The sequence below is a fragment of the Aulonocara stuartgranti genome, assembly GCF_965226115.1.
Source record: "Aulonocara stuartgranti genome assembly, chromosome: 9".
NCBI classification, from domain to species: domain Eukaryota; kingdom Metazoa; phylum Chordata; class Actinopteri; order Cichliformes; family Cichlidae; genus Aulonocara; species Aulonocara stuartgranti.
The window spans coordinates 23,316,123-23,344,115 of record NC_138960.1 but is presented as its reverse complement, the minus strand read 5'-3'; the positions used below and the strand labels follow the sequence as shown (position 1 = coordinate 23,344,115).

The window sequence follows — 27,993 nt, the reverse complement described above, 5'->3', positions numbered from 1 at the left end:
CGCTGCAAACCCATCTCTAGCATGCTTGTATCCTGGTCGTGATCTGAAGTCATTGCCGCATAGAAGCTCTTGCCAGTCTCATATTTTAAACCATGAAAATGGTGAAGTACTGAAGATTAAATGCACTCTGCAGTACAGTAATCACACTTTAAGCGGGACGGGCCTTGCATCATGTCATCCAACGACCAGGGTGAGTAATATCAGTTGATTTTGTCGATAGTGTTAAGTTAGCCTCAGAGCTAAGTCAAGCTAACTTAGCTCGTTCGTACTGTCAACAGACGGCTTCAATGAGAGAAGGCCGCACGCTAGCCATTAGCTAAACCAGCTTTGTAAAACGAAAACGAATATAAGCAGACGAAAATACCGGACACAACGTTAACTCAACAAGTTTAAATTTGTAATACGCTCCAGCTGTGCATAATTCCCAAAGCTATTGTTAATACATTGAGGACAAAGTCAAGCGCTGATTAGCGTTGAATTTCCTTTTTGGCCTGTTTGCTAACATTATTTGCAAATACGCTCGCTGCTAGTCTGGTATCTGGTGGGATTGAAAAAAAACCACTTGATTCCTGAATAGCTAAGCATAATATAAAATAAGCCATGGGTCCTATTTGCTTTCTCTTGAATTTTAAAGCAGATATAATGGTTCTCTAATCAGGTATTTTCCCCTTTTTGATCGCAGTAGCGCTTTTATCGATAGCTAATTTTGATAGCTCAAGGTAGTCGCCACCCCCCACAACATACTCTTTTATGGATGATTAACACTGATTATGCACCTAACTACCTGCAGTGCAGGCTGTTATTCTATGGCTTTTTCGCCAGTATCGTAGCTATACTCACAACTGCACATTTCTATAAGGGCACTATGACGCAGTTAACGCGGTCCGTATGTCCCCATAGTGATTCCTACATTGTGTTTAGATAGCATTGCTTTGTAGAGGCCATCTTACGATCACAATTACAGTAAGAGTTAATACATTTGATTACAAGCGGTAAAATACAGGCACCAGACTCTAAACACTTGAACAAAATTGGGATCATTTGGATTTTGGAATTGGTTGGGACCCCAAGGCCGGACTGACCAATGGCTTTTACCTCAAATAAAACCCATACAGAGATTGGATCTCTAAGAGATTGCTGGAGGGGGCAGTTAAAAATGTCACTTTATTCAGTATAAATAAGAGGATGATAATGCATCAAACAGCTGCAATCCTATTTTCTACACATCAGTTCTGCTACTACATTGGCAGACTACATTTAGGAGGCCATACTGACTTGGATGAAGGACCTCACACTGGATGACTGAATTGCGACTTGGCGGCAACCTAAAATAAAAATATTGCAACCAGTCGCAATAGATGGCTTCCCCTTCCTGAGCCTACTCCTGCAGAGGTTTCTTCCTGCTTTCTTTTTCCCCACTGTTGCCAAGTGCTTGCTTAAAGGGTGGTTGTTTGTTTGTTGGGGTTTCTCTCTGTTATTGTAGGGCCTTTACCATACAATATAACTTGCTTTGATTCGACTGTTGTTGTCACTTGGCCCTGTATAAATACAATTTAAATGAAATATTATAGCGTTTAAATAAGACCACATCTTGCTAGCTGTCTGATATGCACCACTGAACAAGTCATGATGAAACACACTGCATTGGGACTTTGTTAAACAGCAGTAAAGAGCCACTACAGGCATTAGACATGAGATTTCTTACCAAAAACAGATTTTATGTTTTGTTTTTTACTTGTTTGTTTGGTTTTTTCCATCTACTTCTTCTTATGGGTTATTTTATTTGTCTTTATGGGCCAGCTCTGGCTGTATTTTTGCCTGTATGTAATTTAGCAAGCAATCACACTTAGATATTTTATTTTGATTACCGTTTCTGACAGCATGAGCATACTGGAATGCTATGGCCTTTCTTTTTGTCAAGTTCATATGTTAAATTAACCAGTTATTCTCCTGCACTGCATGAATGCAGAAACTTTTTTAGCCCAACTTCAATGCCAAATGTAAGAGTTTGTGATTCGTGCCTTTAGCAGTCCATTAAACAACTGACTCATACATAATTATTGTTGACACTGATGGCGGTCAACTGTACAACAGTTTTTCTGTTGAAATCCCATGCTCAGTGCATGGCTGCTTTTCTAGGATGTTATTTAAAAATGGCAGCTTTATCAGGCTCTACTGTCAGAGTAGATTTTCGAGCTGAAAGCACAGATACAGAATAATTAGATGAGCAGAGACTGAATTATTAGGCAACCCAGATTCAAGAGCCCATTTTAAAGCTGCTAATTTGCCCTTTGAGTAGAATAACTTTTGCCAGAACAGAAAATGTGCAAATGTAAAAATTAAAATTGATAATAGGTTAATTAAATTTTGCTACATTATTTTCAGGGTCTTGAATATAGTTCTTGTTGCATCACTGACACACAGTTATTAACCTCTGAGCACACTGCCGGTGGAAACCTGCATGTCATGCCTTGTGTGTGTTTATGTGTGACACATGCTTCCTGCAACAGTTGTTTGGTACTTAATAGCACAAGTGGCTCTCTCGTTGACGTTGCCATAGACTGTAGACAAGGTAGTAGGCTCTGTGAATGATGAAAATGTCTACCAGTGGGAGTTCATTGTTAAACTTGTTTTTAATGGTTGGCTGTGCTGCTGTTGGCCGACATGCTTCCATTCGCTTTATCTTTATTAATTATTGGAATTATTTTTGGAGGGAAAGACGTGATGTGTTGCTTCATTCTGTTTGAATACTCTGAAGGTGCAAAGCGTTCTCACTACAGATACACCCGACTTCCCACCGTCAGCAGTGACTCCCGCCATGCTGTGTAGCTTTTAACACTTTACTGATAAAACAGAAAATTATTCTGAATTACATCGTGTAATTTACCAGATAAAAGTTTCATGCTCGACTGTCTGTCAGGGAGCACCAGCCTTAGTTTTGGGGAGGGTCATGAAGGATGGTCTGCTCGAGATGGGTAGAGGCGAGAAAGGTTCATGGATGTAGAAGGACGCCCATGAGCTAAGCTTGATATTTAAATCACAATTAAATTACCTGAGCCTCTTCCAGCTTTGTCGAAGTCAGCAGAGCAGAGCACATTGTTATATCCACCCGTCTTAGAATCAAAGTAGAGATCGCAATTTTCTTGGTTGAGTCTGATTTTTATTTATTTATTTTGTGTGACCTTTCATTATCAGCTTTTGCCAATCCTGATTTTCTTTCTAAGGGGTATAATTGATAGCGTGCACAAAGAAAAATCAACTTTTGCTAACAGGACGCTGACATTTTTCTCTCATACCAAGGCTTCTGCTTTGTGACTGGCTCTGATGTCTTTAGATTGATGGATAGCTGGATGGTTTTGGATAGCTTTAGCTTTAGTTGCGTTTGGTAGCTTCTTTAAAATGTTTATGTGAGGGTGTTTTAAGTGTCTTATTAAGTTTGTTGTTACAAATGTTTTCGTGCTAGTTTCGTGCCTTACTTTGATTAACTTTTTGTTTTCACTCACACTGAAGCACTTGCATGTTAATAGGAATTTTAGTATGTGGCCTGTATGAAACACACTGGCTGGTAATTGGATATAGAGGGATTACAATGCTGAAAATGCACTGATTCCAATCCCTGGCTGATCAGTCAGTGCATCCCTAATTTAAACAATTTCAATTTGTCAGTATTTTGAGCATCCGTCCCTTTTTTTTGCTCATATGATGTCTGGCTTTCAGAGAATCAGAGGTTGCATTTTGCGCATTTGCTGTGTTCTAAGTGTAGGGATGCTATCTTGAATAGAATGAGCCTGACAGATTCTATTCAAGGCTGTTTGGAAAACCTGCTAAAATTGAGTTCTTCAGATTTAGGTGAGCCCACATAATTTGATCTGTGTTCTTTTATCTCTCTGATTTAATTCTGAAAGTTCTGATCAGAGTGGTTAATATCTCAGCTGCTTTGACATTCATTGATCATGTTGCTGCAGTGAGTTTTACCCCAGTTGCATCAAGGTCTATAACGTTTGAACGGAACATTTATTGATTTAATGGAGGCCAAATCTGCGTCAGTGCTAGCCATTTTCAAACAAAACCTAAAATCGGGTTATTGATCACTGCCTTTAAACTTATCAGATGTGCCTTTTTATTGACACGAGGCCCATCGCTTATTGAGTACACATCATTGTACACTGCACTCCTTTGTATTATGTGTATTTTTTAACCTATTCCTATATAAATAAAGTTGGTTTGCCTGAATTGGCTACTGTGACAAATTAAGATCGTCCATGATAGACGATCTGTGTTCTTTCTCTGAAAGGTTTCAAAGAGTTTGATCAGTTTGCGTAATAGGCTCTTGATACACATGTCATTGCAACAATAACGGCAGTTTGTTGGGGTAAGGAGCATGTGCAGCAGGGTGTTTGCAGTTTAGGGGCATTTCAGATTGTGAAAAGCACATGGTCTGTTGCAGGGCTGCAAAATTATGGCCAAAATAATAAAAAAATAATAATAAAAAGATGGACAATCATTTGATTATTGATTGCTTTTATTGAGGAAAAATACACTGTGCTACATTTCAGGTAACTAAAGAAGCTTTTCAGTAGGGCTGGGCCATATTATACCGTTCACGGTAATACCGGTATAATGTTAGGCAACGATAGGAAAATGAAATATCGCGATAGAATGGGAGTAAAACGCGCATGCGCAGTGCCTTTGTTTTCATACGCACATGGCCGATTGTTGAGTGAAACAGATGAACCAGAATTGGTTTGTAAAAATGGTGCAACTTCCGTGATGTGGAACTGGTTTGGTGTTTGTCCGTCAGATACACAACAAAGCACATTTTTTTGCAGAACATGCAAGCGGCCGTTCTAAGATGCTCTTAAATCTGGGAGTAATCTGGGTCCTAAACTCCGTATGCTTCAGGTCAAACAACACTGCAGCATCACTTAGAGTTAAAAACTGTCTAAATTCTTTCATCTTTAATAAAACGATCAGCATTGCTGCTTTACCAGGTGTAACTATAAAGTTCAACTTCCAGGCATCCATGAAAACAAAAGTTATTACATTTAACGGAGTTAGAAGTTAGCAGGAAGCTAGCGGAAGTTAGCTCGCTAGTTTCGCTAGTTACCCAAGCATGATATTGCATGTTCTGACTGAGAGATTTCTGAAAAAAATCAAACGTACAGCTCTGCTATCACTTCCAACATAAATGAAGACAGGAAACTAAACAGCAGTGACGTTTGTAGGGTTACTGAAGTTTGGCTAGCTGGTATATAATGATGTGCTACGTGATCGCTAGCGACACAGCTATGTTAGCATAACATAAACAGTGAAGCTGGAGGACGAACACTAACACTTTTCCACTTATAAAAGTTAACGTGAAGGTTCTTCATGGTTAGAGACAAATGCAATCGCATGGCAGGATGCTGTAAACGGACCAAACTTCAGTCAGGAGAACAACTGAGATAATCCATCCACAATACGAGGTTAGTCATTAATATACTGCAACAACATGGGAATAGAGCAGCTACCAGAGAATTCAACATTAATGAATCAATGGTACAGAAGTGGAGGAAGCAAGAAGAATGAGTTTAATAAAGTTTGATTTATCTGACTGCTTTGTTTCGCTTAATGTGCCTTATAATCCCGTGCACCTTATGGTCCGAAAAATGCGTACTGCACACTGCAGTTTAATGTTGCAAAGCACCTCTTTTTAACTTCAGTGGATATTATACATGGTTATGCTCAGGATATGTCAGCCCATTTCTACTGGAAATGCCTTTTGGTTAAACTTTCAGCAAGGAATTTGCATTTGCACTGTTACATTTTTATAAAGCTTTAATGTACATAAAAACCAGCTTCTTGTTTAAGTGAAAATAAATGGAAGGTTGTCTTTTTGCGCTAGTAATGTTGTGGAGTTGTATTTTGTCTCGCATCAATTATATCGTCGGTTATATCGTTATCGCAAATTTTCAAATATATATCGTGATAAATATTTTTGGCCATATCGCCCTGCTCTACTTTTCAGACAAGGTGTTTATTCACTTGACTCAAGTGCATCTCCTAGAAGGAAAATATAAAGTATTTCATTCCATTAATCAAACCTGGGCGATGGATATGACTAAAACTTGTAGCAAAGTACTTGAAAAGAGATTCCTCTTTATTTACCCTTTGATTGTTTGCATATAGTGCAGGTTTTGCTACTTTGGAAAAATGATTGCGCTGAGAGGTAGCCCATCTTTAGTCCAGTAAATGTATCATTTTTCTGAAGCTTTCATTATGCAAAGTGTTTATTGGGTGCTTATTTTGGCTAAATGTGATTGCATTGGTTTTTCAGTGTATTTTTGTGAGCTGGATGGAAACTGATGCACTGCAAAGGATCACTTTCATGGATGTCTGAGCACCCATTGCTTTTTCCCTCAGCCTTTATTGCAGAGCAGTTTGTGGTGTGTTTTCAGGGAGTTGAATAAGTTCATTGTGTTGCTGGTTGGTTGACAAAATTTGCCTTAAATACAAAGTATTTCCAAAGAACAAATGATGTTCTCTTCACCACCTGCTGTATTAGACATTTGAAGTTTGTTGTATTTCTGTCTTTTAACATTATGTTACTTGTCCAGACTAGTCCAGGAAAATTGAAGCTTTGTTGCACAGGGAACAGCTGTGATTGGCACATGCAGGCACGTGGTCAGGTGCTGATTTAGGAAGCGCTTGATTTGCCTCTGCTTTGTGTTCCATTGGGGAAGCACGCGTTTTCAGTGTCGCTTGATCAATTTCAATTAATTGTGGGAAGCCAAAATGGTGATCGAGATTAAAATTCAATTAATTGTGCAGCCCGATTCCATAATGTTAGTCTAATGCTTTACATATTAAAGGAATTTCTTAGCTTTAAGATACATAAAATATATATTCGTAAAAGCGCTAGTTTCCAACCCAAAATTTAAATATTTTAATATATTTTGATTTACTACAACTCAGCTTTAACATGATGGTGGAGAAACATGCCCATCTGCGTTAGTCCTGCCAAGACATAAATTCATGTGTGGCTTGACGTTCAGCTCAAGTGTTGCATCATGGCCGGTAGAAAAGAGACACTAGTCTTCAGTGTTTTTGACCAACATTTGCAAAGTAAATGTAAAAGTTTAATTGTACAGGCAAGGAGCCTCCTCCATTTTTAATGGATACACGGTCCCACTAAAACAAGCATCATAGTGAGAATAATAGGCCTATGGCATATGAAGAAAATGTGGGCTATGTCTCACCTTAAAACTAATTTTTATATATTTTGTAGTTATTTTAAGCCGTTGCCAGATTTCCCAAATCATGTTGAAAATGCAGACATATTTATTTTCATGGAGTGATTTTTATCCTGCTTTATGTGTAACGAAGTGATTGTTCATTGTTAAATCTTACTAACGCCGCATGTGATTTGGTCTTAACAGATCTGCATAAATGATAAAAAAGTGGCTCGAGCCACTATCCTGCTTGCCGCCTACCACCCACCTCTAAATCCATGTGGGAGCCTTCTGTTAGTATTTTACGTTGCTCTTGTTAGAGCTAATGTTGAAGCACAACTGTCCTTTTTGCAGATTTTGACTTTGATGAATATGACAAACCCGGTGCTGAGCGGTCACGCAGAAGGAGAGGTGAAGATCATGATCTTGAGAGGTAAACTATTGCATCCATCTCTTTATTATATTAAATGGCACAACCTGCTGTTATCATTGAAATGTGTGTAATGGATTTTGGCCTGTGTTTTAGAACTTTTACATCCCTTGTATTGGTCAAGATGCTGCTGAAATTACTTATCTTTTATTGCAATAATATTATTATTGTTAAAAGTTGAGAATTATATATATATATATATATATATATATATATATATATATATATATATATATATATGTATATATTTTTTTTTTTTTTTTTTTTAAGAAGAGTTTACCTAAACAGGTTTAACTTGCTAGTTGAATAGAGAGTTGACAGTATTATGTAAGGCAGTATTAAGTAACATGCTGATGTCTAACTCTACTCACCTGTCATTGTTTGTCTTTTTGCTACAAAAGTGATTTGGAAGAGGATTTGTTGGAAGAGGACTGGCTGTCAGGTAAAAAGGTAAGAATAAGCTAAAAGCTTTTAAAAGTCACATTTTTTTGCTGTGTGTGCTTTGTGCCAAGCTGTTGGTATGGTTTCTCTGCTTAAAAACCGGAAAACAACATCCTAAACATTAGTTGATGGTGTTTGTGGAACATTTAGAAAGTGATGCGATCAGTGGATTTGTAGCAGGTGGCTCCTCCACAGGGGGAATTGTTGATGTGAACCAGGAGGAAGTACAGTGGACAAAAAAGCACTCTGTTGACCTGTCCAGATTGCCTTCACCACATGGGAATAGAGCATCCTTTGGGGTTGGAGGTGGTCCCCTGCCCCCACACCTTAAACAGACACACCAACACACGCACACATCTAAAGAACAGTATGTTTAACACCATAATGGCCCTGTTTGTTTGTTTGTTTGTTTGTTTGTTTGTATGTTTCAGAATCCATCAGAAATGTCAGATGAAGAGCTGAATGATGATCTTCTCAGAAGTGATGATGAAGATGTAGATCAAAGGTAATCCACTTATATCTGTGTCCTCATCTTTGCTTAGACTTCCATCATCCCTCATTTCTGTTTTATGGGATGTTAAAAATGTTTTCACTTCCTCTCAGTGGTCAGGATATCAGCCTCAATACCACATATACCCTGGGCACATCCTATGACCAGCAGGACAACTCACAGGAAGCAGACTATACCGATGACGTTGTGAACCTCGGTGCAGAGGGCTGCGAAGAAGGGGATGTGGAGGAGGCGGAAGAGTACCAGCAACAGGATGAGGCATATACAGAGGAATATGGCCAAGAAGATGGCGCAGAGATTTCCGAAGACCAAATGGGCTACGCTGGAGAGCCAGCAGAGGCTGACGACGACTATCAGGATGGTGTGCTAAACATCCAAATCAATGAGCCTATTGATGGTGAATTTCAAGTGAGTTCTCACATTTCCTCAGTTGTTCAAATCTATGCCTAAACACACACACATTTCTCTCCCCCTTTTCTGCCCAGCTCTATTGTGTCCAAGAGATAATGTCAATTTTCTTGTCTCAGTACAGGGTCAGTCAGGATTGAAAATCTATTCAGGAGAAGGAGATGTTGGTCGGTGTTTTTTGGCAGGGGAGGATTAGATTCATTATCACTTCCTGCCAGTTAATTTCTCCATCTTGCTGACAAAGTTTTGTTGACAGCTTGTTTGGCGTGAGGTAATGCTCTGCTGTCGCCTCCAAATCCCTGTGCCATTGTGACCTTGGGCCTTGTATCTTTGGGGGAGTAAGAAGCTGCTTTGTGTCAGGGAGATGTGCTGCCAATCGGCAGAGGTTAATATGGGGGGCTTTTATCTCTGCCTTTAGACTGGATCTGATAAAGTCTCATGCAGGTGAAAAGATTATTGACCTTCCCGAGGACACTCCATACAGTTTTCTAATGATTGATGTGAGTTTCCCTTTTATTCGTTTTCCTTTCCTCTTAGCCTGGGCTAAGAGGATCAAAGATAAGACCAGATCCATGTGCAAATGTCTGTTATGCTCCATTTACCATGGTGTGATTGTGTGTGTCACCTGACAGAGATATATTAGCCTACCGTCTTTCTCCAAACAACGATAAGATGTTGACCTTCTTAGCACAAGTGGCTGCCTATTTTGGATTGGATATTTTGGAGATGTCTGCAGGTGTGGAGGTGTATTTCAGCTATCTGCAATGCCTGTTTACAAGGTCACTAGACTGCATGGCCTTGACATTTTGCTCACTGTGGTATTCATTGAGCATTTTGTGGAACAGTTTAAAGGATTAAGCTGTTCTTGTGCCTCCCTTGGGGCTTACTGTCCATCCGCCTGGTTTGGTTGGAATATTCCCCCCCCCCCCCCCCCCCATTTCTGCCTTTTTACGTGGAGCTGCTGCTGGCAGGTTAATGGAGCACAACACCTAACATCACCTAACATCACTGCAAGACATACAATCTGACCTTATTCAGCCATTGGTATTTGTTAGAGGGTATTGTGCAGTTCGGATGCTGGAATCGCTGGCAGCTCATATTCCAGCTATGTTGCACCTTTTGTGTGTTGATTTTTTTTTTTTTTTTTTGACTGAGTTGTGTATTTGGATCACAGCTCAGTGTTTGCATCATGGGTTGAAGTGAAATCAGCGTGGACAGTAACGGAGTGATTTGTGAGGAGTCAGTCAATGATATTTTCACCATCATTGAAGCGGGGAGGAGTGTTTTTATCTGCGCCTGCATTTCTGTATATCATGTCAAACATTTACATCTCATTGAATTTCAAATGCTGTCAGGAATAGTAATGAAGCCTTGCTCCTACTGTTATGATAATTTGGGTTTGGAAGGGGTGGGGTTGTCTGGTGCCTCCCCAAAAACCTCACCATAGCATTTTTATTTTATTTATTTTTTTGTCCTTTTTTAATGAGAAAAGTTGAAATTTTATCAATCTGCACTGCAAAGTATGTCATCATGTCACCTCTTGCGTTCATTTCAGCTCTTAGTGATGGGAAAAAAGATAATCTATAACAGCATTTTTATTAAACAGAATGTTTTTTTATTTTCAACAGAAACAGGAAAAATAAAAAATTATTTGCTCATTGCCGGTCCTAATCAGAAATCTGTTGTCAATTTATTGATGCATATTAACCGTTTCATCTTTAAAGGATGAAGAATACGAAACCCCCTATGGTGATGAGCCTCTTGATGAAGATGGAGCCCAGCAGGAGGAGGGCGCAGGGGAGGACACAGAGGAGGTGGAGGGAAATCAGCAGAATGAAGACACTGCTGAAGGGAATAGAGTCTATGACATGGAGGAGGTATTCTGAAGCCAGCTTCTTTAGATTCATTGTTTTTAGTGTTGAAACGGGATGAACAAGTGGTGCTACAACTTCACATGGTACAATCAAGCTTGAGGGCTGGCTTTGTTAGCTAGGAATGCATAGAGCTTGATTGGTAGCAATGGGAGTATATGCTTTAACCTTCTGGCTACTGGCCCCCAACTGTTGGTGTATATTCAATAAACACCAGCATGAATTTTAGGATGTCCTTTCATGCAATAAAGCCAATGATGAAATTAAACACAGCAAGCCACAGAGTAAAAATGGTGAAGCAAATGTTAGGATAGGAGACGTCTTCTGTTTCTAACATCGGAGCATGTCCTTCAGGGTGAAAATGAGGCTGTGCGAGAAGAAGAAGAAGAAACAAAGGAGGAATCGGATGAAGAAGACGAGGAAGATGAAGAGTCTGGCCGCATAAGGTTCAAATCTGAAAGAAAGGAGGGCGTTGTTGTGCGCCTGGCAGATGCAGGCTCCAAAAGGCGGAACATCCCTGAAACACTAGGTACAAATTATTCCTGCTGGGAATAATTTATTCTGTATCCACTGACAGCCTGAATGCTTAAAGATGCTGAAATATTGAATCTCTCTAAACTCTTATAGGCTTCATTTACATTACTTAAACTTCCGTTGATTTAAGTTTAATGTATGAGTGCCTCCTTTTCCTGTTCCACGTATAAACAGAACTGTCAGAGAAGGCCAAGCGAGATTTGATGGAATTCGAGGAGCAAGAACGGCAGAAGAAACAAAATCGTCACGGAGGCAGAGGCCGAGGTGGGGGACGAGGAGGCAGAGGAAGAGGAGGCTTCCCAGGGTTTGAAATGGGAGATTATAGAGGAGGAAACCGAGGAAGAATGAACGACCAGAGATTCCCCCCGATGGGAAACATGGGCATGCAGGTAAAGCACTGTCAAGTCATCCACCTGAATGTTTTTAAAGCGTTCTCCTATTTGGCTGCACAGAGCATTGCATCACTCAGTACTGTGTCACTTCACTGTAAGGGAGCATGAGGGCTTCACTGAATAAGATGATTTGAAATGGCTCAACTTTTTACCTCCTTGTATTCGTCACAGTTACAAGGCAGCGTGTCTAAGTACTTGACATGTATTTATTTTGCTGCTGCTCTCCTTCCTATCTAAAAGCACCACAGCAATGGTTGATTACACATGGAAAGAAAGTCAAAGCACTCTCTGCTCTCCTGTAGTCAGTGATATATGGATTATAGAAAATGATTTAGCAGTTGTTCATTTAGACAGCATTATAAAAAATTGTTTGCTCTTTACACAGGACTGAGCTCCAACCATTTAATCTTTTGATATACATTTATTATTGGTGAAAAAGTCACATTGAGCATGTACCATAATGTGCATGTGTATGTGCAAGTAACTAATACTTTTTCAGCACATCCTGGGCCTTTTTATACACTGGTATATGATATAAATAGTTAGAATGTAAATTAATTTTATCAAATAAAAATGTTATTCTTTTTTTTTTTTTAAATAAAACAAACTGTGTAGGTGTGTTGGGTTTCTTTACGTTTTTAGATCAAGGCTTCAGGTAACAAATAAAAGTATGAGTTGGGTGTTTCCCCCGTTGTTCACAGCTTGAGACTGATTAAAGTGATTCTTTTTCAAGGCTAGATGAAATCCAACTCCAGCACTGCATTATTTTAGGTTGTATTAATTAGTGTTAATAGGCTTTAAAATTCAAAACCAAACGTAAACACTGGAAATGAAAATTTAATGGCACAGGGATGACATGCCAACACCACAAACATCCTGCTGGCTGCCGTTAATGAGTGTGTGCTTTTTACAAGGCACTCTAGTTGTCAGGCTTAACTATTTGACTAATTTGGTCACTGGCATGTTTGTTTGTTTGCTCGGTAAACATATTGACCAATTATCAAGGACCCATTTGAAACATCACCTAACTATATAATTATTTTTTTGATGCATCGATGGCAGGGATATTCCAGTGGTAGCAGGTGGCATGACTTTTAAGTGTTGGCTTTGTTTGTTTTTCTTAATTTTTGTAGCATATTTCAAAGATTTTATATTTTTATTGAATGAAGGTTGATGAAATTTAACGCTGGGTTCACAGTGCAAAAATTGTCTACCTCTAATGATGGTCACTGTGGCAGAGTTAGCGATCATAGTCATTAAAAACCTGCCTTTTTGTAACTGAGAGACATGACGGAGTACTTGCTGTTTCTCCTTTATTAATCATGATTGCACATGATATCTATTGAGCTACACTGGCAGCATCATTCCTGTTTTACTTTGCTCATAATGGTCAACCTCACAAAATATTCTGACATAGCACGTTGTCAGGACAGTTGCTCCAGTTTCGATTAACAGTGAAGCCTACATCATCTGTATGAGGCCACAATCAGGCTGTTATCACAGAGTCTGAACCCAGCATAAAGAAAACAGACGTACATCCTATTTCTATCATACTGTCTTTGCTCTTGCTGTTGAATTGACTTGTTGGTGTGTCCTCGCATCATAGCAGAATCCAAAAGATCGGAAGGTGTTTTGACGGGTTGTTTTGGTTTTCCCTCCTCTCTGCTTTCCTTTCTCTTTCCAATTAACAGCAGTCCTCGCGAATGCTTCCTCCTCATCAGTCTCATCAGCAGCAGCTGCATTCCCCGCAGCACCACCCCTCACGTCCAAGCGGACCGCCTCACTTCCAAGATCACGGGCGTCCGCTTCCTCAGCAGCCCCTTCAGCCCCTCATCCCTCCGCACATGTCTCATCGCTCCCCGCCGCTGCGACCTCAGATGGAGCCGCCACCACGACTGATGAATTCCCCGCCACCCAACTTCCCTCCACATCACCAGCAACAGGCTCCACAACCTAAGAACATCCACATTAACCCCCACTTCAGAGGGCCTGCAACGTCACCCGTTCAAGGTACCTTTCTCCAGCGTCAACCCAGTGCTTTCTGGGTGACTTTTGTTATTTAACCTAATATATCCCTCTTATTCAGTTTTTCTTTGGATTAGTGTTAAAACTAAAATTGCTGGAGAACTTATATATTCAACAGTTCTGTCCATTAACAAGGGGATCAAGCCAATCTCTCATAATTATATACACATTTACAAGTTTTAATGCATAAGAAACCACATTGCTTTAGAGAGTCGTATTTGTTGTGTGCAACTTTTTGGAGTCAAAGACATAACACACAAAAAATCGAGAAATTGACAGGAAACTGAGAATCCCACCTGCGCACAAAGTCAGTCAAACGGTGACTTCATTAGTATTTCCAGTGTTTGTTATTGTAGCTTCAGTGTCTGCAAATAATCTGTAAGTGGAAAAAATTAGTTTATTGAACAGTTTTCGATGCATAAACTTCAAGTAAGCAACACAGCGTTTTGCCCCGGGTCCTTGTCCGGCAAACCTCTCGGCTGTGAGGTGGGGAGGGAACCCCCACTCAGTGTAGCCACACACGTCTGAGGCTGCGACCGAGCCAGTCTGCCATCCCATTAGTGATGATGGTCAGTTCTTCATCTTTGGGCCGTGGTAGTAATTGTAACTGATGGTTTCTTGTAAACTCAGTGAAGTTACAAGAGGCTGTTTATCTATTTGCCTGTTTATTAAACCACAGTAACTGGCAATAGATACTGTTAGACATCTTTAATTTAAAAACAAAACAAAAAACAGGAAATGAACACAGATTAAGGACAAAGATAAAAGTTAATCTAGAAGTTGAAAATCTGGGCTTTGGCCTGGCTTTCATATGCTGCGAAAACCAAGCTAAAACCCAAATTAAGCCATGTTTCTTTATGGTGGCTGGAAATGTATTTAAACACTTTTTAGAGTAGATTCACAAAATTATGCCATATATGACCCGATGAGATGTCTTGTCAGATTTTCTGACTTAAATTTGTTAGTATGGGCAGTGAAGATGAACAGTGTTACAATAACTCAAGTATGCATTCATTCACTGAGATGGGTTATCCGGCCTGTCTGTCCAGGCCGAGATTGAAATTGTGTTAGGAAAGCGTGTGCAGTGTGGGCTGTGCTCCCAAGAGAAAGGCATTTGCTGGAAGATCTGGGGGTGCCTGAGGTTAGGATTGTGTGTGCATATGTGTGCAAGTGCATTTTATTTATTTATTTTTGTACATCTGTGTTGTGTAGTTTATATGTTCCACTTTAATTTTCTTTACCAGTGCTGGATGTTGGCATATGGTTTCACCAATGCTTATTAAGAAAATCCCATTAAAAAAATAACATTTCAAACAATAAGAAATTTCTTCTTTTATATTTGTTGATTCAAGCAAGTATTTACTATTTCCTTGAGCTCCCTGGTCTGTACCTAACTGGGGAGGGGGCAGATTTGTGCAGCAACACTGAGCTAAAATTTAACATGTACCCCTGACTAAGAGCCTTTAGCATGGATATGTCTAATGGTCTCCTTCCTTTCTACAATCACCACCCTCTCTCTCTCTGCCTACTGCCTCTCATTTTCATTTTCGCCCCCTCCCCCTCCTCCTCCTCCTCTTGCTCTCTTTCTACCTCTCATTGCAGTGCCCTTGATGCCTCCTGCTCAGAGCCAGCCCAGACCTGCTGTGGGTCCTCAGAGGTTCCCTGTGAGTAGCAGCTGCTCCTCTACCTCTCTTTCGCCTCACTTTCTCTCCTCCTTCACACGGTTAGCGTCCCTTTTAGTGAGGGCAATATCATTACTTCAATTAGCCTGTCTGCCCAGGCCAAATACTGTTAAAGAAAATCTGTAAACACTGATAGGAGCCTGGCTGCACAACTGGAAATGCGTGATAGGGGCTTTAGGCGGTCGACTTTTAGAGGTTGGGGCTGCAGTGGCGGGACTTACTTAGTAGCTCTTTATGGATGGGCTGGGGCTCAGACTAGTCAGCTTGGCATATAATGGAATTGTGAAACCAGGATATACTGCCAGTTAAAATTCACTTTCCACAAGTTTGTATCCCAAAGGCACAGAGACCTTTTTCGAACAGTATCTAAATTAGTGAAACGGGGTGGTGGTTTGATGGGGCTCGGGTGTACCACATATTGCAAAGGCAGAATTTCACGTCAGACGGGTTGATCTTAAGTCGGTTATTTCCTGAAAGAAAAGGTCCTTTATTTCACTCACAAAGAGCCCATCCAAGACATGACAGAAATGCCTTTAAAGTAATTACTGTATTGAAGGAAATCACTCGCTAGAAAGTCACCCAGGGTGCCTTAAGTTACTCCATCCTTCTACTTAATGATGCTCAGGCATCAGGTGGTGCTGGTACTGACTGACATCTTTCTGGAGAGCGCCTTTTATATGGATTTATGCAAATGAGCCATTGGAAATGGCTGCATCCAATTGCGCTCATGTGAATTTACAACCCTGCTGCCAGATGCCAGACCTCTGCACAGTAGTCGGTCTTTGTCAAAAATGTATTTTTATTTACACAAATTTCTGGCCTTTAGTGTCAGTATCACAGCATTCCGGTTTCTTGAGGTCTGTGATTGTGCTGGTTATTGATGGCACCGTAGCAAAGAGCTATTTTGGCAGTACAAGGGTGGGTTGGAAAGGTATCCAGACAACTGGACTGATGAACAGCATAGTGTTGGATTCCCCAGCTGTCAATTGCATTTAGGCTGGTGTTGCCAAGGACACAATTTGAAATGCAGGTGACATACCAGCCGGCAACATTCCATTTATCGGCGGGCACCTGATTACTCATGATTATCATACATTATCATCCCATCAAATTTAATTGTTAATAGGCCAGGCGAATTGGGGGTCATAGCCTCTAGTATTACTGCATTAAATTTTTGCTGGTGGAGACAGGTTTTGAAATATTAATCTCAACACCAATTAAAGTCATTATTACGAATATTTTTACTCTTCACACATTTAGTTTCACCACAAAAGAGCTGCAACTAAGGATTATTTTGACAATTATTTTGATTTGGTGCCCGTTCTCAGTTAAATATTGATTAATGTTAATGGAAAAACCAGGAAATAGCCAAGCATGCGCTTTCTATCTGCTCAAAGCTAACTGTTAAAGTCAGAAAGCTTGTGTTGTTTTAAACCTAAACAACAAATGCGTTTTAAAAAATTATCCGATGATGAGTCGTGTCTGAGAAAGAGACGCCTGCTCTGCAGACACTTTGTAGGAATCTTTTCTCCTTAGCTATTATTAATTTACAGCAGTGTTCACTACTTTGAAAATAGCACAAGTAGTAAATGATATCAGTCTTATGTTAAACCCAGAAACAAAAACTCAAGTTTCCATTCTTTGTTATATAGTTTGACATTTGGCCCATCTCTGTTATATTTGTCACGGTTATCCCATCACAACTAAGCACTGTCCTTGCATCAGTTACATACCGAGTCGACTGTTTATCAAGGATTAGACGTGAGAGGATGAGCCGTGTTATTCGAGAGGTATTATATGGACACTGGAGTCCTCATTGTGCAAACCTGCCTGCCTGACCTTTCAGAATGGCATGATTGTGCCCCCATTGTGATCCTCAGTCTTTGTAAGCCTCTTTGATTAACTTTATGTTAAGCAAGTTTTTGGGACTCTGGCCTTCTAGCTTTCTAACACCTCTTCTCTCTAAATACCTCCACACAGCAGTGGAATAAAGATGGATTAAGCCTTGATAGCATCTTAAGTAATTTACAATAGGCTTGGAGGAGGCAAGCAGCCCATTTGTGGAAGTGGCACGTGTTGAATAGCAGGTTAATTTTTCAACAGAGATGGATGTTTAAAAGAATAAAGGAGACAGTTATGAGGGGGATTCGAATTCCAAGGAGGGATTAAATGGTTATCTAGTTTTCCTTGGAAGATAGATTGGGAGTGGTGTGCATGCGATGAGTGGAAAGCTGTCTAACATACAAAGTGGTTGAAACAAAGATGAGGGCACTTATCCCCTCGTGAAATACCCTTTCCTTGTTAGAAAAAAAGCCTTTTAGAAGCCCCGAGTAGCATTAATGCAGGTTTGCTCACAAATTCATGCTGAAGGGTTTCTTTAATATTGGCATGCATATTGATGTTTACAACTCAAGATTCTGCATCTTTTTAATGACCCTAGCACCTCAATTACAAGCGCTTTCTGCCCAATGCAATACCTCACAAATTCCCATTTTTCATTAGTTTAATTTGTTTGTGATTATTGAGTTCCCAGAATGGCCTATAATTCATGAGTTTTGTGTTTTCCCAGGGACCGGGAGACTTTCAGCAGCACATGCCTGGTAATTTCGGTCAGCCCCAGCGGCCCCCTCATCACATGGAGCCTTTTAGGAACCAGCCACCTCAAGGCCCCCAGGACAGAGAACCCCTCTTTATGGGAGGTGAGTCTCACATCCAGCCTTGATGAGGATAACAAAGTTCTCTTAGCATATTTAACCCTGTTCATCATCACCTCTGGCGCTATACCTACAGGGTATGCTGCTAGCTTTCTGGTTAGCAGAACTCATGTAGAATTCATGTGTGTATATATTTATATACGTCAGAATGAAACCTGGAAATGGCATTATACATATTTCATTTGCAGAGTTAATAACCAACATGTTTGTTTTTCCGTTCACCTTGAGAGAGCTGGCTGTATCCGTTTTTCATGCTATAACAGTATACATCCAGAGTCTTAGTTACCGGTGTAGTCTCAAGGAAAGAAAGCTGACATCTCCCTTATGTTGTTGTTATTCCTCATGTGGAAACAGAGCGCACAGATTCAACACGGTTTCCAGGGCAGCACATGTTTGATCACCAGGGCCCCGGCCCTCTGATGAACAGCAGCAACAACCTCCACCAGCAGCAGCTGCCCAGCCAGGGCCACATGGGCTTCGGCCCACCAGGACCAGCCTTCAACCACCCGGGCCAGGGCCCGCTTGGACTGTTTGGGAGAGAACCCCCAAGACACAACATCCCTCCCCACCAAAATCACCCGGGAATGGTGAACTTAAATCAACAAGGTGGACCCCCCAACCAGCCCAGGCCTTTCATGGGCCCTCGTCAAGCTTTTGGCCAACAGGGGAACCTTTTCCCTCCTACACAAGTTCCATTTGGGATGCAGGTACGACTAAGAGTAAGTGATTTCTATAACCACTAGATGTCTGTGTGTATTTGTGTCTGTTTGTTTAGTGAATGTTTGTTTATTTAACCCTTTTTCTCCTCTTCTACCACAGTTAGACGTGCTTTCTAAATTCAATAATTTGGTCTGACTAGTAATCATATTCATTGCTGCTAAAGTGTTGAGGCTCTTGTGTTTGGCACTGCTGCATTTTGACTGGAGACATAGACAAGAGCGCCCTCTAGTGATTAAAGCATTATTTTAGTACTATTTAGTTGGATGCATGAGGACACAAGTTAGAGCTCAATTATGTAGAGATTTCTCATTCCATCGTTGGGAACAACTTTCAGAAAAACTAGTCCTGTTCCTGTTGTTTCAGAAAAAGATGTGTTCATTAAGCTTTTCTTCCTTTCCTCCTGATTTTTCAGGGCTTAATGCACGGCCCTCCTGTTTCCCAGCTTCCACATCATGATCCGCTGTCACCCCATCAGCCCATGCACCAGCAGCAGCAACACCATAGGCAGGACTTACCCCACCATCAGCAGCCGCAGCTAAATCTCGGTGAGCCTCGCCCCATGATGCACCATGGCCAGAATCCTTTCCATCAACAGCAGGGGCATGGCAGCCCAAGACAGATGAATCCCCGCCCTCTGAACCCCCAACAGCGCCACATGTCTAACAGGCAGAGAATGGTGAGTGATTAACATATTATCTCATTTATTTTATTCTTAAACTGGTCGCAGTTTAAGAATGAAAGAATAAAATGTTGCCATCGTTGTTATATGTATCGCGTCTATTTTTAATCAGTAAATAAAAACTGAGCTAAATGGTTTGAAAACACAAAATTTGGCCTTTTCTTCAGAACACACCTGTCTCCAAGCAAATGCAGCAGCGCAACAGCAACCTACGTGAGCTCCCTGTAGCACCTGGCAACACAAACACGAACAGCGCCCGCCCTGCCACCACCCCCACCTCCCCCGCTGCCAACATCAAGCCTGTTGCCAGGACAACACAGGGGATGCGTCCTGGGCAGAACACTCAGCCGATGCCTGACGGTGGCAAAGGAAGAGGCCAAGCTGTTGCGAAGACTGAATCACAGCCTGAGGGAGCAGGCAGGACAGTTGTTCGCAAGGAAATTCCACGCACGCCGTCCGGTGTGACACAACAGGTCAGGACTCGAAGATCAAATTTTTGTTGTTTTTTTTTGTCAGAGACAAGGACAAAAGAAGTAAATTTTAAAAAATGAGCATGTTTGGATAATACATAATGTGTTTATAGTAATGTGCTGATTTTTTTTTCCAAATACACTTTTTTATAAATCCTCTGGTATACAACACAGTGTCAAAAATGTTATTTGCAGCATTGTTTTTCCTGCATCATGAAATTCAAACCATCGTAAGCTCGTGTCCCAAAAGTAAAAGAAGGAAATCGGTGTTAGAGATGAACATTTCAAGCTAAAATACTCTAAAGTAGTCATAGGAAGCTATTTGACTATTCAAAGATTACCCCTCGGCACCCACTCTCATATGACTGTGGATATATATGCTCTATATACCTGGAAAACTATGGAGTGGTTGTTGTCATTCATTCTTTAGAACTTTTTAATGGCCATAGATGTTTGTTTTTTTTCTTTTTTTTGTTTGTATCAGAGCATCTAATGTGTGTCTAGTAATTGTTAGTGAAGGCGGTATTCTTCTGTTTTAGTTAGAATTTATAATAGGCTTGGAGGAGACTGGCAGACAACTTATAATTTCATTGCTGCCACCTTCTGGTAGTACTGTTGCATTACATGCTACTAGATGCCAGTAAAAACAGGGGAATATTAATATATAATAATAATACTATACATTATTCTTTAAAGTAATGTAATCTAAAAACATTGATGTGTGTAATAAGTACAAAAAATTACTTGCTGTATACTAAAGTCTTTGGATTTTTACTTGCTAAAAATTCACCAAAAACCAAATCATATATTTGCTGATGACATTTTCACATGCTTTAGACTTAATGCCCAACCCAAGCACTAATGATTAAAATAAGACACAGTGCTACATCCAGGAAGTGAAGTGTGGCAGGCATATTTCCAGCTTGTGTTTTGTGCTACAGGATCCTGATGAGGATGAGGAGACACGGCAGTATCGTCTGAAGATTGAGGAGCAGAAGCGTCTGAGAGAGGAGATTCTAAAGAGGAAGGAGATGCGACGGCAGATGCAGGCTGGTGTCAGGAAGAAGGAGCTGCTTGAAAGACTTAATGCCCAGGCACCAAGCCAAGGCACCACTACTACACAAGCTCAGCCCGAGCAACCAAATAAGCAAATACCACACCCTGTACCTCCAGCACAACAACAGCAGCAGCAGCGGCAGCAGCAACCACCACAACAGCAACTGCAACCACAACAGCAACTGCAACCACAACAGCAACTGCAACCACAACAGCAACTGCAACCACAACAGCAAAGACAGTTTCCTCAGAGAACACAACAATCAGTAAATCCCACATTAAAGACTGGCAATATAGGTAACACCATCCCTCCCAGCAGTGCTGCTCAGACCCCCGCGCCCCGTCCCAATGTCAGGACACGGCTGCAGATGGTAAAAGGCAGCATTCAGCAGCAACAGCCTGCCCGGCCTGTTAAGCAACCCCAACAAAATCAGCTGCAGCCAGTGCAGCAGCGAAGAAGCAGCGCTTTGCAGAACGTAAACCGACCTGGTGCTCCGATCCAAACCATTCAAGTTCCTCAAAGGAACGTACCTGATACTCCTTCAGCGAGTCCAGCCATGGCTCAGGCTCAAGGACCTAAACTTGGCGCTAAAAGAACTGTGATGCAGCGGGCAAGGAGTACTAGCTTCGAGCGCCAGCAGGTGCCGCAAAAAGTCAGAGTCGTCAAACTTTCAGGAGCGGTGAGCATATGATTTCATTTTTATCCTACACCTCTTTGCCTGTTTTGGTTTGACATTTATTTGATCCTCTTCAGCAGATTTTACCCACATGGGAAACTACACAGTTTTGAAAGGAAATGCCACTGATTGCCCTCACTGTCTGTGTTGCAGTCCAGATGATATCTAACCTATGGGAATGACATAGTGATGTCTGTGTCATTTTGGAAAAATTGATCTGTTAAGAGTTTCCTCTCTTAAGCTTTGGGATCTGGTATTTAAGCCACAGTGTCTTTACATACATTTTACCTAGAGAACACAGAAAGCCTGGAGGCATTAAAAGAGAGCAATATGACATTTATCTGTGGAGTTGGGGACACCTCATCACTGCTCCTAAAGGTTGATATCCTCTTTTCAGGACAGAAGAGTATTCTTTTAATGATAAAGGCCTCGGAGGGGGTAAAATAAGAATGACGGTAACGGCGGTAAAGTCCAGAATTACCACTGCTGTCTGTTTTTGTACTTGCTTGATAAGTTACTGCTGTGGCCTTAATTGCACATTAATCTTTATTGAAAAACCACAAAAGCGTGCATGTTAAACATTCATACTTGTCACTGATGAGATGTGTTGGTGGGATATGATAGTATTTGAAATAAGCTGCTTTTCGACTTCATCCCAGAGGATCAAGCCGCCGAGCCAAAATCACAGGCTGGCTGCAGATGAAGATAACTGGGTGTCAGCGCGTTAATGGAAACCTGCGCAGAGCTATCTGATGTAGCGCATCTTGGAGAAAAAAAGAGGAGTGGGATGTGAAGTGGGGAGAGAGAGATGGAAAGGGAAAGAAACGGCTAGGGCCCTATAGCAGCAGTGAAAAGAACATTCTCCAGGTGCTCTCTCTTCCACATTGTTCTGCTGTCATCAACGGGAGCTTGACAATGTTATCTCCTTTCCTTATTTTTCCTCACACTCTCTCTCTCCCTTTCTTGTCATCCCTCAGTTGCTTTTTTCCCTCAGCCCATCTCTCAGGTGCGAAGCAACAAAAGATGCCAATCCAAGACTCTTGTAATTAATCTTTTTTGGTTGAAGGTGGTGGCGGTGGGGGGAGAAACATAATACCTGTGTAAGAAAGTTGCCACTTTTGAGGATTTGGATTTGTATGGCTTAGGCACACAGATAAGAGGCAAATTATATTTTCATCAGGGATAATACAAAGCAGTGCAAAACACAAAAGCTGGGGAGGAGGGGAGCGCGCAAGGGAGATGGGGTACACATCGAGCTGCTGTCGTTTCAGTGTAATGCAGCTTAGCATTTGATGGGCGCAATCAGGAGCTGTGATTTCTATAGGAGGGATTAATCCATTTATTCTCAGCTGGGGACAGGTCAGAGATATCGCCTCTTTTCTTCCCTCGTATTGATCTGTCACATCTTTCTGCAGACTCGGGGAGGAGACGACCTTCAATTCCTCCCTGCATGTCAACACAGTTGAGCTGTGACTTTATTTGATAATGAGACCATCACCTTGTTGAGCTGATCTTTATTCTCCACAGCCTGGCGGATACGAATCCAGCGTCCAGTCCTGACGGATTTTAACGTTGTAGATATGTCCTTGCATTTCTCCCAGTTGCCCATAAACCACTTTCCCCTAAATGCTTAATGTGCATAAGGTGATTTTAAAAAGTGGGAAGTTTATAATTAATTATTCTTGTTTTTTGAGATGCTAAATTAGTTTTGCCCTCCATCATTCCCATCCAGAGTGGAAAGGGGCCTGAGGCCACAAGCAGCCCAGTACAGGAACAAGGCGCCTGGCCAGCAGCTACGCTCAACCAGGGCATCCAAAGGAAAGTTACCATGACAGGACAACAGCAACAGGGACCAGGTGGACCGTCACAGGCTAGCCGCGGGGGCATGGGCAACCCACAACAAAACAGGGTATGCTCAAAATGAGCTCTGTTTCTTTTGTGGTGTAGACACTAGAGAGAATTTCGCCTGAAATGTGATTATTAATGGAGGTCAGTGCACATGCGATGGCAGTTCTGCTATAAAAGAAGCTGAAATGACTCCTGTAAAGTTGTCCTGTGCCAGTGGCACTCCTGTGGCATTCAGTAGACGTACCAATCGAGGAGTTGTAATAAGACAGGACAGTATGCCAGGTGCGGGAGTATTGACAGGCTGAAAATGGTGTAACACAGGGGGACTACACAAGGTCCCCTGGCCTCTCTGCACGCCTGTCACCGCCAGGCTCCTGTCACTGTTACCGTACTCACTGGCGCTGACAGGGTAAGGCAGCCACCATAACGCTTGCATGGCTCCTCTCCCTTTATGCTCCCCCGCCCCCCAACACATACAGACATATTCCCACTAGCTCCTCTCCTCTCTTCCTCCTCCCCTCCTCCTCTTCTTCCTCCCCCTCTGCTGCTGAAGCAACATATCTCTCACTCACAAGCTCATATGAAGATATGCCACGCCGCTTGCATCGTGTTCTGATGTTGATGTTCAATGCAGAAATATGACGAGTCAATCATGTGAAAGCGTGACAAGGCTGAGAGGTGTGAGAGGGAAACGTGTAGAATTTTAAAAATTTGCCTTTGTGCTCAGAAAACTCTCCACACGGCTGAATGCACCTGCGTGCCCGTTTTTAGGAGGAGAAGGTTCACTCTGTACATCTGTGGTCTCTCTCTCTGTTTTTAAAATGACTCCTTCCATCGATTTTAGGTTGTTGTGTCAGGCCGGGGCCGAGGTAGAGGGGGTAGCCAGATGGGTCGAGGTCGTCCGATGCCCACCAGACAGAGCCAAAAGACTGCTGAGAGTGAGCGCTGCACTGTGTCCATTGAAGGCCTCTCCTCATCTACAACCGATTTGCAGCTTAAGAACCTTCTGAGGTCCATCGGCCCAATAGAGGTGGGTACCAAATACATCACCCTGGAGAATATGGTGTATTTATATTGTGTTTCCATACCTCGTTGACATGGCTTGGCTAAAGCTGAATTTATGCATTGTTTTTACATTAAAGCCTCATACATCACACTATTAGGTGATCTGCTTTAATGGTCAGATTGTCCTGTTGTAACCCTTTAGGGATTGCCAGTCATTGATAGCATTGCTACTAAGGTAGGTTGGCAGAGAAGGTTAAAGTGGACCCTTTTAGAGTATACATGTGTATAGATACACTAAGTTATGAATCTTGGGGGTCTTCACCCCCCCCCCCCCCCCCCAAAGTTTAATAAAAGAAATGAGCTCAATGAGTATCTCTGCACGTTTAGTCAGATTATTCTCCAAATTGAAAAATCCCCCCTCGTATGACGATGCTGCATACACACATTAATTTTAAAGTGTGCAGAAGTCTGAGCGTGTGTTTGCGTGCACATCTCCGTGCACACCCAGACACATCTGCGTTTGCAAGTGTTGCTTATATGTGATGTGACATGAAACTGTAGCGAGGTAGATTCCGTTTTGAATAATCTGTTATGTTATTTATTTAAAAGATTAAATTATCAAATTAGGTAAGAATTGGCGAGATATTGCCGATCACTTTGGTCATCTTGACGCCCTACTTCACACTGAAAACTTAGAAACCACATATTTAGTGGCACCCACCAGTGACAGCAATGGCGTTTCTTATCTGCAACCCCACAGCGCCCTCTGTTGTAGCGATTCAGTAGGTTAGCTTTGAAGATCCAATTGATTATTCCCTTTCTTGTTACCACCCCCGCTCCCCCTTGCGGAGGAAAGGAGTATGCACTTCTATTTAGTTGGGCCTTTCCCCCCCATTTTTATCCACTTGCAGACTTTCAAAATGGTGCCCCAGCAGAGGAAAGCATTTGCTACATTTTCCAGTCCCCAACATGCAGCAAGTTTCCAAATGAGCTTCCACAGGTACTGAACACAGCTCCTTCCTTTTATCTTTGTAAACATGTCAGACATACTCCAGTAGACCTTTTTATATTTTCCAGTTTAGCTGCTGTACAGTGTCATAGGTATCTCCATCCACAGTGGCTCAAACATTGTTATCACAATTATCACACAGGCACATGATTGATTTGTCCCACATTGATGTGTCGCTGATTGACGGATGAGGAGCGTTATAAAGCCAGCGGGTCCTTTTGCAAGAAGTCGCTCTCTCCCAACGCCGGAGGGTCTCCTGCACAGCTCCAACCTGGTCTACAGATACTTCTCCATTTCTTTTGGGGGTCACTAACATTCAATGCCTCTGCACATCATTCATCAAGTCGTCTCCCATCGAGCTGGGACAGTGAACACAAAGACATTTAGCTGAGAGCATGCCTGTGTTTGACTTTTTCTACCAAGTGTCTGCAGTTGTGAAAATGGCACTGGAGAGATACTGGATACCTTCTGCTATTTCAATGTAGTTTGTGATTAATGTTTATTTTGCATCTGACATGGACACTATAAGTAGAGCTCATCATGGGATAATGGTTGCTCCCCTCTTTAGTGAAATCCTTCGTGACAAATGACACTTGAACGCTGTGATTCTAACGTGACCACTTAATAGAATTTTTTATGTTATTAGTGGTGTGGTGCTCATATAGGGGGACTTGTTGTGGTGGGATGCGGTCAGCCTGTTCATGTAGTGGGTCTCCCCTGTCTGTAGATGGCAGTATTTTATCACTATTGGTGTTTCAGTCTTTCTCTCGTAGCCCTGCATTCGGGTAGCTGTGAAGTCTGTTTTTTGGTCTATGGCACTACCTAGTGGGGTTCCTGCATATAGGCGGAGAGGTGTCCTGGTTGTGATGATTCAAGATGTCATAGCAGTGACCAAAACCCAGCTGGGATAGGCTGTGATTATTTTTTTTGCTAAATTCCCTGTGGTTTAAAGAATTGTAAATGTGGGCACTGATGAGTTGATTTCTCCTGTTTTTCAGTTTTATTGTTGCTTACTAAGTCCTTTCTATCTCTCTCTCTCGTTTAAGTTAGTTGGTTATTACTCAGCTTTTAACTGTTAACTAGAAAACATTGTGGATGAACCTTTCATGCCTTGTTTGACCTGCATTTTAGTTGGATGTCTGATTATGTAGTAGTTAGATTTAGGTTGTGCCGAGTGTGCTTTGGGGCTGTGAGTATGTAGACATGTTTTTTGAGTTTTCTTTCTTTCTTTTTAATGAGCTTGGCAGGGTATTTGACATTGTTGGTAGATGGAAAAGAACTGTTTCCAGTTCTCTGCAGGATAAACAGACATTTCTGTGAAGTTCCTCGAGGATACATTCCTTACTCTCCTCTGGAATTGGAATAAGTTTGGAAATATTTACCCAAATTTGAGTGACTATCAGCTTATTGATCAGTAAGCTGCACAGCAGACTGTTTTTCCTTCACGCAGAGCGGTCAGATTGGATAAAAGAGGAGGAAATATAAACAAAATTCACCTTAATAATTTGCCCTGGAGACTGTAGAGAGATACATTTTCTAAATACACTAATTTCTCTTTTGTCAGTTTTACACATTTTTTTCCAAGGCATCACTTACTAGCTCGTCACATTTTAAATTTTTTTTGTTATTCAGATTTTTTTCTCCTCATCACAAAACTGTTTGTGTATTGTAGTTGTAAAAATGTGTTAAAAGTTTAAATGCAGACGTTTTTTCACATCGAAGACTGAAATTGTTTTATATACATTATTCAAAGGGACGAGACAGAACAACGAGAGGGGGCAACCATTACCCGCGTAGTGATCATGTGCATAAGTCAGGCTTTCACTCGATATTTAACTCGTTAAATTTTTTTGAGTTCACTCACGTTGTATCAGGAGAAACAACTTTTATATGTAAAGGATATGCTGACGTGTCCAGATATGTCATTTTTACAAGTATTTTGTTTGTATTTTCAAACGAGGAATGACTGGACCACATTTGTGTTAAACAATACATTTGACAAAAAGTTTAAGGTGAAAAGAAAAAAACGAACAAATAACCAAAAACAAAAGTGTAAATAAAAATATGGCCAATATACCGTGAACATGCAGGTATGTGAAGCCACTTGAACTTTAGCCCAAAGACGTGTGGTTGTGTGTGATGTCCATGTGTTATGTGCCTTTATGATAACGTAGTTTTCATCTTCTGTGCCACACTTTCTACTCGTTTGTACTTTTTAACGTATTCTGTAAGTTTGGGGGTTTTAACTATGCAACATATGACGTAAATGCGTTTGGAAACTTGCGTATTTTCTTGGGATGAACCACTTTT

General features: G+C 41.3%; 1 protein-coding gene across 4 annotated transcripts; it reads left to right on the top strand.

Annotated features, from left to right (window-relative positions):
- The first annotated feature begins 19 nt into the window (after window positions 1-19).
- Window positions 20-27,797, top strand: rbm33a (RNA binding motif protein 33a). 4 transcript variants are annotated; one of them, XM_082546053.1, is made up of 19 exons: window positions 20-190; window positions 7,566-7,644; window positions 8,043-8,091; window positions 8,514-8,587; window positions 8,686-9,001; window positions 10,726-10,878; window positions 11,227-11,401; window positions 11,581-11,795; window positions 13,490-13,808; window positions 15,426-15,487; window positions 18,075-18,204; window positions 18,574-18,926; window positions 19,352-19,615; window positions 19,786-20,091; window positions 21,030-21,824; window positions 23,554-23,730; window positions 24,514-24,699; window positions 25,586-25,674; window positions 25,826-27,797. In XM_082546053.1, the coding sequence occupies exons 1-19, from the start codon at window positions 172-174 to the stop codon at window positions 25,872-25,874; spliced, it is 3,810 nt and encodes a 1,269-aa protein (XP_082402179.1). In that variant the 5' UTR covers window positions 20-171; the 3' UTR covers window positions 25,875-27,797. The 4 variants fall into 4 exon arrangements, with proteins under 4 accessions (XP_082402179.1, XP_082402178.1, XP_082402181.1 ...); XM_082546052.1 differs by having other exon boundaries at window positions 18,574-18,938; XM_082546055.1 differs by lacking the exon at window positions 23,554-23,730 and having other exon boundaries at window positions 18,574-18,938.
- Window positions 27,798-27,993: the final 196 nt, after the last annotated feature.